Below are 15,623 nucleotides of genomic sequence, written 5' to 3' on the forward strand. Positions count from 1 at the left end.
ATGTTTATACATCTATTTTGTGATTGTGTTAAGTGGTTCTAGCTTAACAAAGAGTAATGATATTTGTACCCTTTCAATTTTCCAACACTCACTTAACATGTACTACTATTGAAAAATGCTATTTGGTGCGACAGCAATTTCGTGGGAAACGCACGAATGAGTAAAATCACATGGTTTCAATTTTATCAGTTTTTTTTTTTATGCTGACAAAAGAAACAAGCCTTTGACTACTTTAATCTGACAAATCAATCATAGTTTTGATGAATTCTTGTAAGCCACCGTCTTTACCACCTCTTATTCCCTTGCAGTTCATTGCAATATCTTGGAATATAATTCGACATAGAAATATATTTATAAATAGGTCTTGTTAACGAGTGCTCTGAGACATTTTTTAAGGGTTTCAAAAGAAGAAATTATTTCATAAAAAATCAAATATTACAATTTTCAATACTTTGATAACACAAATTTTCAAAAATAGTTACCATTTAAAAATTCTCCGGAGACATTCGTTAACATTTTCCTTTATAAATTTATCTATGTTATTCTTTGTTTAATTCACAAAGAATTGTAATTGGGAATTACTTTTTTCTTGCGTTGACGAGACTATTAGAAGACCAACTTCCTTGAAAGAAATAGCACACAAGTGTTGGATTTGGGACTTCAATTACACGGTCGTGTGTTTCACGCGAAAAAACTTTCGCACCATATAGCACTACACTCACTACTATTATTCACTCTATTTTTCTCTTAAATGAGTGACTATCAAATATTTCCCTTTAACAAAACTAGTTTTATATGTCTTTCTAAACATTTTTTGAGTTGAATGTCTTCTCATTAAAATCATTTTATTTTCCTAGAAGTATTGTATATTATATAGGTTATGCGTTACGTTGTATGTACTCTGAACATGATAATAAACCATATATGCTTTTTGTATCACATTTTTCCCTATCATAACGGTATATATCTCATAATGAACAAATATGGATGTCAAGATGAAGCAAATGATCCTTAAAAAAAAATGAACCATCCTTTAAAAGAAATGAAGCAAATGTTAAAGCTTCTCAAAGAAGATGTGGATTCCTTTACCAGAATGGCAGCAATGTATTACAAGAAGCATCTGGAGCTTGTGAAACTTGTTGATTAGTTTTACCGGGCATACCAAGCATTGACTGAGAGAGATGATCCATGCAACTGGAGTGAAACGCATACACCAGATACTACCTGCCAGTTACATGCCAACAATCCTTCCATGGAGAATGAGCCGCATGTATACACCAGATACTACTTGCCACTCGCATGCCTTCTCAGATGAATTGCAAAAGGATACTTCTACTCATGAAACAGATACTGCAATAAGCAGAAATGGTATGAAACAACTTAATGATTTCTTCATGACATGAGAGTCGGTAAGTCATGTAAAGTTTGCAGAAGGGCGTTTAGGAGGGGGCTCAATTTTCTAAGTTTGAGGTGAAAGTGGAGAAGAAGAATGGTAGAGTTTATTTTACTGATGGTAAGATTTACACCTCTCTAATCCTGTATCTTACGTTTTAATTAATTAAGTATCTTAAGATTTATAACTGTTGTTGTTCATTAACATAAAAGCATTTTCATCTGGTATTTTTTGTGCAACCAGAAATTGTTCCAATCATGTAAGTGCATATTAAACCTGAATTGATTTAAATTTGTTTTATGAGTTAATTTCTCTTTACCTCAATTATCATGTTTTACTAACTATTTTAAAGTGTGCCTCTAATCATGTGTCTTTCTTCTTTAAGAGTGTAGATAGTAAAATTGTGTCTTTTAAGAGTTTATAAATGTATGCAACTTATCTAAGTTTCAAACACATGGACATGTGTGCTAATACTAACCTTTGTAATTGAAACATTTCAATGACAATTTAAAACTGATTTATAGAGTAGAGCTTCAGCTGTTGATATGGTTCAATTTTTATTATTTTAATTGTATGCCTTAAAATGTTCATTCAATTTTTGTTTGCTGTTGCTATTTTCATGGATGATCCTCACTGTGTGCAGGTGGCTGTTAGGCGTGATTCAGTGTGGGTGATTTTGAGGCTTGTGTATGCTCAACTAGGCTTAGAAATGTTCCGTTAGTATGACATTTATATGGCTGTTGGTAACATTGCTTTCTTTTTCCTTGGATGCATATTTTAGCACCAGAATTTTATTTGGGTCAATTGTGATAGGCCTTTTTCTTGGGCACTATGGTGTGTAAATGTTCCGTATATATGCGGCACCTTTTGTATATCCCGCATTTATTGTTTTTATCCGCGAGGGTTATAGTTTTTTGTACAACTCGACGTGAATAAATTTTAGCTGATTCAAAAAAAAAATGTAATTGTTTTTATTTTTGTACACTGCCTAGCAAATGAAAGGTTGATTTAAGGCTTATGTTAGCTTATCACATGATAAGATAAGAAGGTGTGATATAAGAACAAAATCAAATCCTTCAACAATGCTCAAGAACTCGTGGCTAATTTCCATACATTTGGATTTCAAGAGTGTCTGTCTTGAAATACACTTTTTCTTAGTGTTTTAGTTAGGCATACACTTTTGCATAAATTAATTGAAGTGCAACCTTAAACAGAGACACTAGAGCGGACAAAGATCGATATAAAACTTACAAATAGATATGAAAAGTCGGTACTTCAAAGCTATTGTTTTATCATAAAAGATGGAGCCAAGATACTCTTAAGCAAATACCTCAGAAACAATTTGTTAAACGTTGGGAAGATTTCCCTAAGGATGGCAGTATAGTTGGGTGACTTAGCACAAATAAATTGATATATACATGGTTCAAATGTAAGCTAAATATGTTTCTGTTTGTAATTTCATTTTGATTGAAAAAGTAAATTCGATTTTGGTATAAGTAAATTCTCAAGCATTTGAAGCACTTCCTTCGTTTCAGATTGATTGTCATTTTTAGGTTCTGTACGGTTTACAATCTAAAATTTCTTTTGTTGTTAAAAATTAAAGTCTCAACTCTAAAAGACCTGTGCGATAGCTTAGGTCAGGAGTCTAGTATATATGATACGGAGGGTGTATTATTCGTTATTTTTAATACAATATTAAATCTATGTTTAGTCTAAAGGTGACAGTATTGCATTCGAGTATATGATATTATAGAATTGATTCTATTTTTTTTTTGTAGAGGGCAAAAACCAAAGAAAAAGAAAACTAAAAAATTAAACGGATGTTCCTGGGCATGTAAGCTCCGGAAATATCATCAAACAAAAGACTCTGAAATTCATTAGGGGGAGTCTCCAGAATATGAAAATCTAGAAAATCCATCGAAATGCTGAAATTAGCAAGCCAATCTGCACTTATGTTGTCTTCAAGCCAAATATGGGTAATTTTGACAGTCCAACTCAAACTCAAAAGTTGTCGAATACGCGTGACTAAAGTAGGAGTCGTTCCACTAAAATTGCAATTTTCAGTAATCATGTCGACCAAGATATTTGAGTCACTCTCCACTATAAGATAAGTGGTATTTTCTCTCCATGCCATGTCCAAACCTAGGTACATGCCCCACATTTCAGCATGAAAAGCATCACACATTTCAATCTTCTTGAAGTAGCCTTTGATCCATCTGCCATCAGAGTCTCGAAGAAGCCCTCCACACCCTGCAAGAGTACCATATCCCTTCCAAGCACCATCACAATTAAGCTTAACCCAACCAATCGGAGGTCGCATCCAACCGATGTATATAATTTCCTTTTGATGCGAATTTTTATGCACCAACTTCGTATTGTCTTCTATCTCTCTAGTAAACTTTTGAATTACCAGTGTTGGATTGCTTGGTCTTTGAAATCCTATTTCAAAAATAGAATTGTTTCGCCAATTCCACAAATACCAACATGTTATCATGAAAGTAGTCTGCCAAGTAGCAGGATTATCTCCAATCCCTTTTTTATTAAGGTTGTTAAAAATCCACTCCCTGCAATCAAAAGAGAAGAAATTAGTTATGTAATTATACGGGACAAGTCTGAGCCATACCTGAGTGGCGTGCACACAATCACGAAGGATATGAATGACTATTTCATCCTCTCTCGCACAACAAGGACAAGTAGGGGAGATACCAACCCCCCCACTTGCTACGACGATAATCGGTAAGGATCCTTCCATGAGCGACCAACCAAATAAAGGTTTGGATACGACGGGGACCCTTCCAGTTCCATAAGGTCTTCCAATCACCTCCCACAACAAAAGAGGTCTCTTGCTGCAAATTGTAAGCACTTTGGACAGTAAACTCGAGAGTGTCAATTCCTCCCCATCCTATAGTATATGGGCCATCAAAATTAGAAGGGGTTGGGAGGGCTAAAATATGGTTAACAATGTCCACATGCAAGTTATCCATCAAAAAAATTAGGTCCCAGACACCAGAAGTATTAATAGCATCCCTAACTGAAATAGTGGTATTCACATAAGATTGAATAGAAGAAGAGAAGAGAGAAGTATTATTCGAGACCCACTTATCGATCCAAAAGTTAGTACTTCTCCCATCCCCAATTTGCCAAATAACATGACACTTAAAATAGAATTAATTTTAACTAGAAATAAATTGAAGGTAAATTAAATATGTATGAATACAATCATACAAAAGTAAATTGAACAATAATATAAATTTATATATAAAAATCAATTCTAAAATTAAAAACTTCAATTTCAAACTTTAAGTATAATTAATTTTACTCGAAAATAATGAAACATATCATAACTAATTCTTCCTCCATAATCAATTGTAATCGTGGAAGCAAACATACACTATTTTTTCCAATGGTATCACACTACTTTCAAACTTATCACTTTTATTTGTATATTCCTTTTTTTTAAAATTGCATTATTTAATTGGTCATGTTAAGCGATATCTCTTGAATATTGTTTAAATAAGTCAAATAATAAAATTTTAAGTTAAAAAAAGACACTTGTTCTCAAAATAAAGTTAAAAATGACACTTTTTAGATTTTGAAAAATTAACTACACAACTTTTTAATGTAATACAAATATTATATTTGATTACTTTACTTAATATTTTTTTTTATATGAGTGTAAAAATTACAAACGACGTTCATTTACAAAAAAAAGATATTTGTACAACTATTTTTTAACAATTTTTCTTTCTTACATTCACTATATTTTTACTTTCTTTCTCTAATTTTCATAAAAGTTGTCGTTTAAATGATAGTTCAAATAACGCGACTCTTTTTAAAACATTTTCAATTAATAAACAACATTTTGTTTTTGTTTGTTGTATTGTGAGTTCCGAAAATGATGATTCCCATTTCCACAAGAATCTTGAGTAAACATAGTGAGTACCAGCCGATTCTAGTGTTTTCCACAAGATGTAAGTTATTCAATCCCACGGGGCACTCTTTCGAGAATCTTCCCACAAATCATCCCTCACCGTTAGATCATCTCCTGACGACACGTGGCAGTCACATAAACCAAGATCTCCACCATGCATGATCAAGCATAGCCACAATTTTCATCAAAACTTACAATGTCACCTCCTACCACCTTCACCTCTTTCATTATAAATAACACCTTCACCCTCCACATTTCATCTCACCAATTTATTTTCAGCAATCTCTCTTAAGCATTCTCGCAAATACTTCTCTCAGAATTTTAATTTCTTTCACAAAAGCAACTTAAAAATATGGCACCAGAGCTTGTTCCAACCGCTGCAAAATCAGTTACCGGATTCACGAAGCCAGTGACGATACCAAAACGTGCGTATGTAACGTTTCTTGCCGGTAACGGTGATTACGTGAAAGGTGTAATAGGTTTGGCGAAAGGTTTGCGGAAGGTGATGACGGCGTATCCGCTGGTTGTGGCGGTGCTTCCAGATGTACCGGAGGAACACCGTGAGATGTTGGAAGCTCAGGGATGTATTGTCCGTGAGATTGAACCGGTTAACCCACCCGAAAATCAGACTCAGTTTGCTATGGCGTATTACGTCATCAATTATTCCAAACTCCGTATATGGGAGGTACACTCTACAAGACACTATGCTATTTTCGTAGTCTGTTATTTCTACACGTCATCAATCATTTATTTCTGTTATTGTTTCTTTACACGTGGAATTTGTGAGTCGGTTAGTTTCTTACACGTGGACACTTGAGATCCATACATATGACGTGTCACTTGTATTTCTAGTTCTAGATAAAAATACCAAAACTTAATTTTACCTAATAAAAATAATAACTTTGACTAAGTGAGGAATTTCGAAGGGACTAATAACTTGTGTTCTAAGTAGGTAAATTATTTTGGACTTAGATCTATGGTGATGTTGTTGACCATGGCATGGGTTGATACTACAATTTTTCTAATTAAAAAAAAAAAGATATAATAATTTTTCTTCTCAAAACTGACTTGCGTTGGTTTGATGCATTGCTGACTTGGGACCTTACGGTGTGTATCTGGTTTGATTCTTAAACCCACCAATTGTTTGATTTTTTTGGCTTCTTAAGAGAAAATGGAATCAAGTTAGTGTATCATTTATAATGAGTTAAAATTAACCAAGAGACTAATGATTCATAAAATAAATCTGTGCACCATAAAACTAGGAAGGAAAGTGTACTTATTTGAGCTATATTTATTATGTTACAGTTTGTGGAATACAGCAAGATGATATACTTGGACGGAGACATTCAAGTTTATGAAAACATAGACCATCTCTTTGATCTACCAGATGGTCATTTCTACGCTGTTATGGATTGTTTTTGCGAGAGAACTTGGAGTCACACACCACAATACAAAATCGGTTATTGTCAACAATGTCCAGAAAAAGTTCATTGGCCAAAGGAAATGGGTCAACCTCCTTCACTTTACTTCAATGCTGGCATGTTCCTGTTTGAGCCAAGCATTGATACTTACCACGATCTTTTGAAGACACTTAAAGTTACTCCTCCTACTCCTTTTGCTGAACAAGATTTCTTGAATATGTATTTCAAGGATATTTATAAGCCAATCCCATTTGTTTACAATCTTGTTCTTGCTATGTTATGGCGTCACCCTGAAAATGTTGAGCTTCATAAAGTCAAGGTTGTTCACTATTGTGCAGCGGTAAGTAATGCAATGCATATTTTGATTTATTGATTGTGTGAATAAATTTGAAGTGCATAAATTTTTACAGTGACTTGATTTTTCGATTTTGTTCAGGGATCAAAGCCTTGGAGATACACAGGGAAGGAAGAAAACATGCAAAGGGAGGATATAAGAATGCTAGTCAAGAAATGGTGGGATATTTACAATGATTCATCTCTTGATTACAACAAGAATTTGAGTGGAAGTGGTGAAGTACAAACGAATGGTTTTGAAATTGAGCCATTCGTACAAGCATTGTCTGAGGTAGGTCGTGTTCAATATGTCACAGCACCTTCAGCAGCTTAAACTGAGCTGTTTTTTGGTGACCATTCATTCGTGCAATGGAAGCAAAAACATAAAAAATGAAGTAAGGAATAACGATGGAAATTATTATGGAAGTGAGTAAAAAGTTTAGGTGCAACCGTTCAAGAATTTTTTTCAAGACAAGGGGAAATGGTTGGTGCTATATTTCAGCTTTTGTGTGTTTTTATTTTATTTTTTAAATTTGGGAATTTTGTTTGACTTCAGTTTTGTTTATATGGGTTTGGTTCTGGCTTGTAATTTTCAAATATGTACATTATGTTCTTGTTTTTTATTTTTGATTCTGTTGTTGGTTTTTGTAATATATATCAAGGGCAATTGCTTCGTTGTAAAGGGAAATGTGAATCATGAAATGCAAATGCGATGGAATTTTATTGTGTAAAGGGTCTCTTGTCTATTTCATGTGAAATTGTGGGAAGTTTTCTATGTCTATATTGATCGGTCAATTTAGAAGGGTGGATTGTTGCTTAGCAAAGAAATGTCTTTTATATTATCGAAAAAGAAAACATTGTCGTTTTAATTACTGGCAAATTAAATAATGACCTTCTATTGCGGCAGTGTATGTATTCATCTACTCTGGCACCTTGAGGCAGACCATTCAAATCCGTTTAACATTGTGTTTGAAATTGTTCTTTTTCGAGTGGTAGAAGAAATTTTCAATTATCTCATCATACTCGAATTATAATAGTTTTAGGTTGTTTGGTGTTGATAAGCTGATCAATCAACATGCTTTCTGGTTGAGGATGAAATGCTTTTTGTAAGCTCAGCTCGAAGATGAGTCAAAAATAATTTTGAAACTTATGAGAGACTTTATATCAAATACAGATCGTCTCAAAGTACCTAAAATAAAATGTGATCTCGGTTTAGTTATAAAATTTGTACTCATATTTTGTTTATAAAAAAAAAATACTAATGTAATGTTATCATTTTGCATGTTTAATATGAAGGATGTAAGTAGTATAAGTGTGTCAAGTATGATTAAGATCAACAATAAGTAGTTCGGTGGTTTTCAAATAACCACTTTCACAAATGATGTTGTTATAATCTTTGTTGTAACAAAAATCAAGACTCGTTTAAATAACACAAAACTCAACTAACAATGCATCATCTCTAACTTCATAATAAAATAAATCGGTTATCTAATTTTTCATCATAGTAGAAATAATACCGCCGACATTATGCACTCACGGCCTTCCCAAAAAACTACCATCAACATTGAATTGAAGAATACCTTTTAAAGTGCATAATCGACTTATCTTTTTTTGAGCACTACAATACGGGTGGAATTAGGATTTGCTTAACGGATGAGTCTAAGATGTTTATGGTAGCACATAATTTGTGGTTGCAATCTATTTTGAATGTTGAGAAGGGTAAGGCTTCATGCTTATTAATAGGCATCGAGTGAATGTAGGAATTAGAGTTCAAACAAGTTATTTTTACTCTTGATTCAAAGAGTGCTGTGAACTCTTTTAACCTATGAGTCAATAATAGAATAGAGGTAGGTTCCATTTTAAGTAGATGTCCTTGTACTTTATGATCGTTCTCTAACAACTCTCATGGTGGATTTTCTAAGAGAGAGACTAATGTAGTTATGTAATTGCTTGTAACCATGCTAAGGTGGCCATATATAACCTCAACTCTCAGGTTTTATTTTGACATTCTCCTTTGTATTGATCCTTTAATTTTTAATTTTTTCTTGTCAAGAAATAGTAAAATAAATAGGATCAGTTCTGATAATTTTTTTGCATAGACTACCAAGTCTTTGCAATCACATTAATTTCAATAAAAATAAAAACATTTCCAGACAGAGAACAACAAAAGGAAGTTTTCATTTTCTTGCATCTTTTACCATGATTTTGAATCACGATATTCTAGCATAACCAGTTTATCAAAGGATCACAAATGAGGCTACAAAGTTAAATGAATACTAATTGCTGCTATGTTAACCAAAAAGATCTCAAGTACGAAATGGAAAATGCAGAAAGCAAAAATTCAGATAAGCTATAATGTAAAACTTATACCAACAATTGGTCACATATTAACGCAATTGTTATTTGTATCATTGTAGTGTTGGAGTTGCTGATGTTCCAATTGTTCTGGTGCTGATGGTGGAGGAAGTGCTATAACACCGCTAGATCGACGGCCTTCATTATAGCGGTATTCACCATAGTTGGACTTAGAGTTAGGGTGAAAGTGAGAGTGTCCACCACCACGGCCGCCAACATCATCTGCAACAATGAGTCTAGCATGTTTTCCAGCTTTTGTTATTTCAGTCAAGAGCTTATTTGGATCAATTGCCCCAGAAATTCGAATGATACATCTTCAAATCCAATTCCAATAATGATTAAGTGTAAGTAAAGATTAATCACTAGATTTGTAGAGACTAATTATAGAAAATAAAATGTAATATCAATTACAAAAAATAACAAAATTTTATTGTTTTTTCTCTTCAACATTTGCACAGATCAATGCTTGATTTTTTCCGGCACAAGTACACATCTAATATTCCTTGAAAAAAAGTGTACATCTAATATAACTTTTTTTTTTAAAAAAGATCTAATAATATTTTTAACATATGTTTTACATTCCCACTAACCGACATCTATTTAGGGTTTGTTAAGATAAAAATTAATGTATTTTTAATATAAATTGATTTAGAGATTATTTTACCCAAACTTTTAAGAAAACGGAAGTCATTATTGTATTTCTCCATCTTCTATTAAAAATTATTTTTTCTCAAAAAAATCAAAATAACATTTTATTTTCAACATACTTTTTTAACAAAATGATTTTTCAAAAAGGTTTTGAAAATATTATTTAAAACATAAAAAATAGTTTCTAAAAAAAAAGGGGGGTTTATTATCTCCAAACAATCATAAACAAATGCACTCTTAAGGAGTCAAACTTTCCAACATGTTTTTTAAGAAATATACCAATCAAGGATCAAACTGGTGACACAATTACATACTATATAGATTGGTCACTAATGAATGTGTAAATTGTTACCTTTGATACTCTTAATCACTTCTATAATGGACTTCTTCCAACCAGCAAATTGAGTATTCACTCTCAGACCACAGATCTACGGAAAAAAAAACATATATACACGTAAACAAGAACTTATACCTAGCAAAAATAATTGTTTTGTTGTTGCGTCATAAAGAAAAATCGATGAATTTTTTTGAAACCATATAAGCGTATATACCATGTTACGATCGGAGGACTCCATTGAAGATTGAAAGTGTGTTAGTTGCCTCTGAAATTTTGGATTAAAATAAGTAGAGAACCTCTTTTTTTTTTGGTGGTGGCCGGGTTCGAACCCTAATGCATTGTTAATATCAACTGAGTTAAGCTCGCGAGAACAGTGGAGAACATTTTCTATTTACAAACTTCTATAACTCGGTTAGCTGATGGTCTTAATAATGTGATGAAACAATTGATTTTTTATTTTCTAAATAAGGAAATTTTTTTATTTGAGAAAAACATACTATGTACAAAGGTCCAAGAATTATATATATATATATATAAAAAAAACAAAGGCCTAAGTCATAATCAACAATGAAAATTTTATAATGTACCCCTACAATTCACTAAAATGTCAATTTTGCTCTTTTGGCCATTTAATTTTTTAAGCCATTATTTTTTCACCCCTACTTTTAATTTTTTCGGATTCAACATTAGTTCACCCCTACATTCCAATTCTGGTATGTGAAATTTTTTTGTTTTATTAATCTTCTTGAAAAACTATAATTAACATTCCCGTTATTCTATTTATTGTCGGAAAGCTATAAAAATCCATTTTGGTATGGTAAAAAATTTAGGAAAATCAAAGTAAACATTTCCAATTGGAAATAATTTTTATGAAAATAATTGGTAGACCAGACCGAATTGGAAAACTTGAAAGATCGTTTCCAATATGCATTTTTATGAATTTTTTTATTTTTTTTGGTAGATAGACGAAATGGCAAAGTCATTATAAACTCACACACACAAGTGGAGGTACCGGGGTTCGAACCCCGGTCAAGGCATCCGACCTAACAATTTCGGCATTTTGCCAGTTGAGCTAAGACTTCTGGATTAATTATGATGAATTTATTACTAATGTTTATGTATTTTCTTGATTCATAACAATTGTAAAATATGTATAAATTTATCAGAATGCTAAAAAACTACCATTAAAATTATAGTCATACTCCCTTCGTCCCAAATTGTATGTCATTTTGAAAAAAAAATTGTCCCAAATTGTATGTCGCTTTAGAATACCAATGAATCATTAATGTTACTTTTCCTATTATATCATTCACTATTTATTGCCTTCTCTACTTCCAAGTCATTCATTTATCTTTCTCATATCATTTATTAAGGATAATTTTGTAAAATAACTCATAATATCTATTTCCCACACAAAATTAATTACATTTCTTAATACGTGTAAAATGTTCAAAACATCATATAATTTGGGACGGAGGGAGTAGTAAATTAGTAATATAAATACATTTCAAATATCAAATGTTGCTAGCTACCGAGTGGATGCAAGGAGTTCAAACAAATTATTTTTATCCTGGATTTGAAGAGTAATGTAGACTCTTTTATTCTGTTAGTCAATGATAGAACCGAGGTAGTTCCATTTAAAATAGATGTTGTAGCACTTTATCATAACAACTCTTATGTCGAGTTTTCAAAGAGATATATTTGCTTATAACCTTGCTAAGGTAACCTTATACAACGCAAATTCTCAGCTTTATTTTGACATTCTCCTTTATATTGATCCTTTAATTTTTAATGAAATTTATCAGTTTTTTTGTCAAAAAAGTTAAAAAAAAAAAAAAAAAAAATCAGTTCTGATTGAAATTTTGCATATAAGTATTTGCAATCACGTTTCAATGAAATAATATTTCCAAACGAGTTTATAAAAAAAAAAAATTGTAAATGAGACGAATAGTAAGAATAAAATATACTTATCTACCAAAAAAAAAAAAAAAAAAAAAAAAAAAGAATAAAATATACTTAATTACATGTTCCTTTGCATACAAGACACCGTCACATTGATGTAAGTAAAAATAATTTGAGAACAAAAAAAAAAAGGAAGTTTTCAATGATTGCCTTCAGAATCGACTAACTGAAAAATCAATTACCGACACAAACGGTATATGATTTAATTTCTTGCATATTTTACCATGTTTGTGAATCACGATATTCTAGCATAACTGCTTCGTTATATATGATCACAAATAAGGCTACAAAGTTATGATGGAGAGGCAAAGGAAATTAATGCCAATTGATATGCTAACCAAAAAGGGAAATTAAATATTGTATCAAATAAGATACTAATATTATTATGAGAAAACAATATAGTAGTTCAACATCCAAGCTAAAAAAAATCCCCAGATAAAAAAAAGGGATCTCTAATCAAAATTTTCCTAAAAGGGGAAATAAAACGAGATAAAAGATCATCCTACTACAAAAAAAGTAGATCTGAAGTACGGAATGGAAAATGCAGAACCAAAAGTTCAGATAAACTATAATGTAAAACTTATACTAATCAATTGGTCACATAATAACACAATTGTTATTTGTATCATTGTAGTGTTGGAGTTGTTGATGTTGCAATTGTTCTGATGCAGATGGTGGAGGCAGTGCTAAAATACCATTGGATGGGTAAGGGTCAGATTGATATTGAATATGATTATAGCTAGGTACCACATTTCCAGATGGTGCAGGTAGTGCGAAAACATCGTTGGATCGGTAACGGTCAGATTGATATTGAATACGGTTATAGCTAGGTACCACATTTCCATGTCCACCGTTATATTCATTATAATGGTAACCGCGACTCTGATCACCATTATATTCATTATAGCGGTATTCACGACCGTGGTTACCATTATATTCATTGTGAGAATGTCCACCGCTGCCGCCAACAACATTAGCAGCAATGAGTTCAGCATGTTTCCCAGCTTTTGTTATTTCGGTCAAAAGCTTACTTGGATCTATTGCTCCAGAAATTCGAATAATACCGTGTGTTGCATCGATAGTAAAGGAAACATCTACAAAGCCAATTCCAATAATATGATTAAAATGTAAGTAAAATATTAACAAATCAATAAATCGATTTGCATAGACCAATTACAGACCATAAAATGTTAGACATTTTTTTGGCTACAAGTATACAACTAATAACTCAATTTAATCGCTTTAATTGATTTTTCTCAAGATTTATCAGTTTATTTCATTAGGGTTTGATTACATACCCACAAACCGACATCTATTTAGTCTTTCATAAAAAAAAAACATCTATTTAGGGTTTTTTAGATCAAAATAATCTTATTTCGATATAAATTGATTAATTGATTTAGAGATTAATTTAGGCTTTGTTTAGATCAAAATAAATGTAATTTCGATGTAAATTGATCTAGAGACAATTTTTTTTAGAAACTTTCCAAAAAAACAGACGTCATTGTTGTATATCTCCATCTTCTACTAAAAATGATTTTTTTTTTCCTCAAAAAAAATGCTCACACGATATAATTTAAAACATAAAAAATGATTTCTTAAAAAAAGTGGTTTTATCTCCAAATAATCTTTAAAACAAATGAACTCTTACACGGTTAAACATTTTCAACATCTCTTTTTAGATAGGATCAAAATGGTGACCACAAATACCTACTATTTAAAAAGTGTGTAAATTCTTACCTTTGATACTCTTAATCACTTTTGTAATAGATTTCTCCCAACCAGCAGATTGAGTATCCACTTTCAGCACACAGATCTATGGAAAAAAACATATATGCACATAAATAAGAACTCAACCTAGCACAAATAATTTTGAGGTATACACAAAAAATAATGAAACACGTTGAAACCACATAAATAAATGAAAAAAAGGGAGCATCGTTTGCGTACATACCATGTTACGATAGGAGGAATTCATTGATAATTAAAGGAGAATCTGAATGATATGTTTTTTTTAACGCCTTTGTAACTTTGGGGTGAAATGAGTTGAGAATCTATGTGTACTGTTTATTTTTTTCGAAGGAGAACCTCCACTATTTATAGGCCTCTATCAGTCGGTAATCTCGGTGGATTAATTAACATTAATGGTCTTAATGTTGTATAGAACAATGTAATGGAAACAATTGATTTTTTATTTTCTAAATAAGGATTTTGTTTTTGGAAAGAAAAATAACTATATTAAACAAAACTAAGCTGGCCCATGTCATAATCAACGATGCATTTAAAAAAAAAAAAAAAATCAACCATAATTTTTTTAGCATGTGCCCCTAATCTTCAACCCTAAAAATCACAAAAAAATGTCAATTATATCCTTTTTAACATTTAATTTATTACCCTTTTATCTTTTCACCCTCACGTTCAACTTTTTCGGATTCAACATAGTTCACCCCTACATTACAAATTCAGTATTTAAAAAGACTTCAGTTTTTGTTTTTTTTTATTGTCAATGTTTGAATCCCAAACCTTGCATATATTATGTATTGTCATACCAACTGAAGTAAGTTCAAGATGACAGAAAAAACTTCCGTTTACTTAAACTATTGGAAAACTATGGATGTGTTTGTTTCAAGTTTACCAAATTTATTCTTAGGAATAATATTCCTTGGAATATAAAGATGGGAATTTTATTCCAAGGAATTTAGGAAAAATATGTTTGGTTAGCTTTATAATATTCCTAGGAACCATAAAAATAGGGATTATAATAGGTAAACTATTTATGAATTTATTCCCATCTCCATGGGAACTTTATTCCCACCCTTTTCCTTGGGAAATTTTTTCTATTCCCAGGAACATTTTATACCCGGAAATAAAATTTAATAAACTTGTAACAAACATAGGCATATACATTCCTATCATTTTATTCCCGGGAATCAACAATTATAACTTAAAACAAACACACCCTATGATTAACATTTTTGCTATTCTATTTTTTACGGAAAAGCTATAAAAGTCCATTCTGGTTTGGTAAAAAAAAATATAGGGGAAAGCTATAAAAGTCCATTCTGGTTAAGGGTATGAAAAATGAAATTATATAGTAATTAATGCATTGAAATTGTGTAATTAATTTATAATAATGTCAAAAACAGTTTCCTTTTATGATAATAATTCCCTTTTATGGTATGCTTAACCAGTGCCCCGGTTAGCAGGACCCAAAAAAAAATATAGGAAAATCAAAGTACACAT

At 31.6% G+C, this 15,623-nt stretch overlaps 1 protein-coding gene across 1 annotated transcript; it reads left to right on the plus strand.

The window, feature by feature from the left end:
* Window positions 1–5,514: 5,514 nt before the first annotated feature.
* On the plus strand, window positions 5,515–7,810 carry LOC11433093 (galactinol synthase 1). The gene is made up of 3 exons (XM_003625957.4): window positions 5,515–6,009; window positions 6,630–7,085; window positions 7,182–7,810. The coding sequence occupies exons 1-3, from the start codon at window positions 5,677–5,679 to the stop codon at window positions 7,410–7,412; spliced, it is 1,020 nt and encodes a 339-aa protein (XP_003626005.1). The 5' UTR covers window positions 5,515–5,676; the 3' UTR covers window positions 7,413–7,810.
* Window positions 7,811–15,623: the final 7,813 nt, after the last annotated feature.

Source organism: Medicago truncatula, chromosome 7 (assembly GCF_003473485.1).
Source record: "Medicago truncatula cultivar Jemalong A17 chromosome 7, MtrunA17r5.0-ANR, whole genome shotgun sequence".
Taxonomy (NCBI): domain Eukaryota; kingdom Viridiplantae; phylum Streptophyta; class Magnoliopsida; order Fabales; family Fabaceae; genus Medicago; species Medicago truncatula.

Bases quoted from the DNA above. Each gene is read 5' to 3' on its own strand.
- LOC11433093 (XM_003625957.4), top strand. From the start codon at position 5,677: ATGGCACCAGAGCTTGTTCCAACCGCTGCAAAATCAGTTACCGGATTC. The intron at 6,010-6,629 runs GTACACTCTACA...ATTATGTTACAG, and splicing joins CCAAACTCCGTATATGGGAG to TTTGTGGAATACAGCAAGAT. The intron at 7,086-7,181 runs GTAAGTAATGCA...GATTTTGTTCAG, and splicing joins TTGTTCACTATTGTGCAGCG to GGATCAAAGCCTTGGAGATA.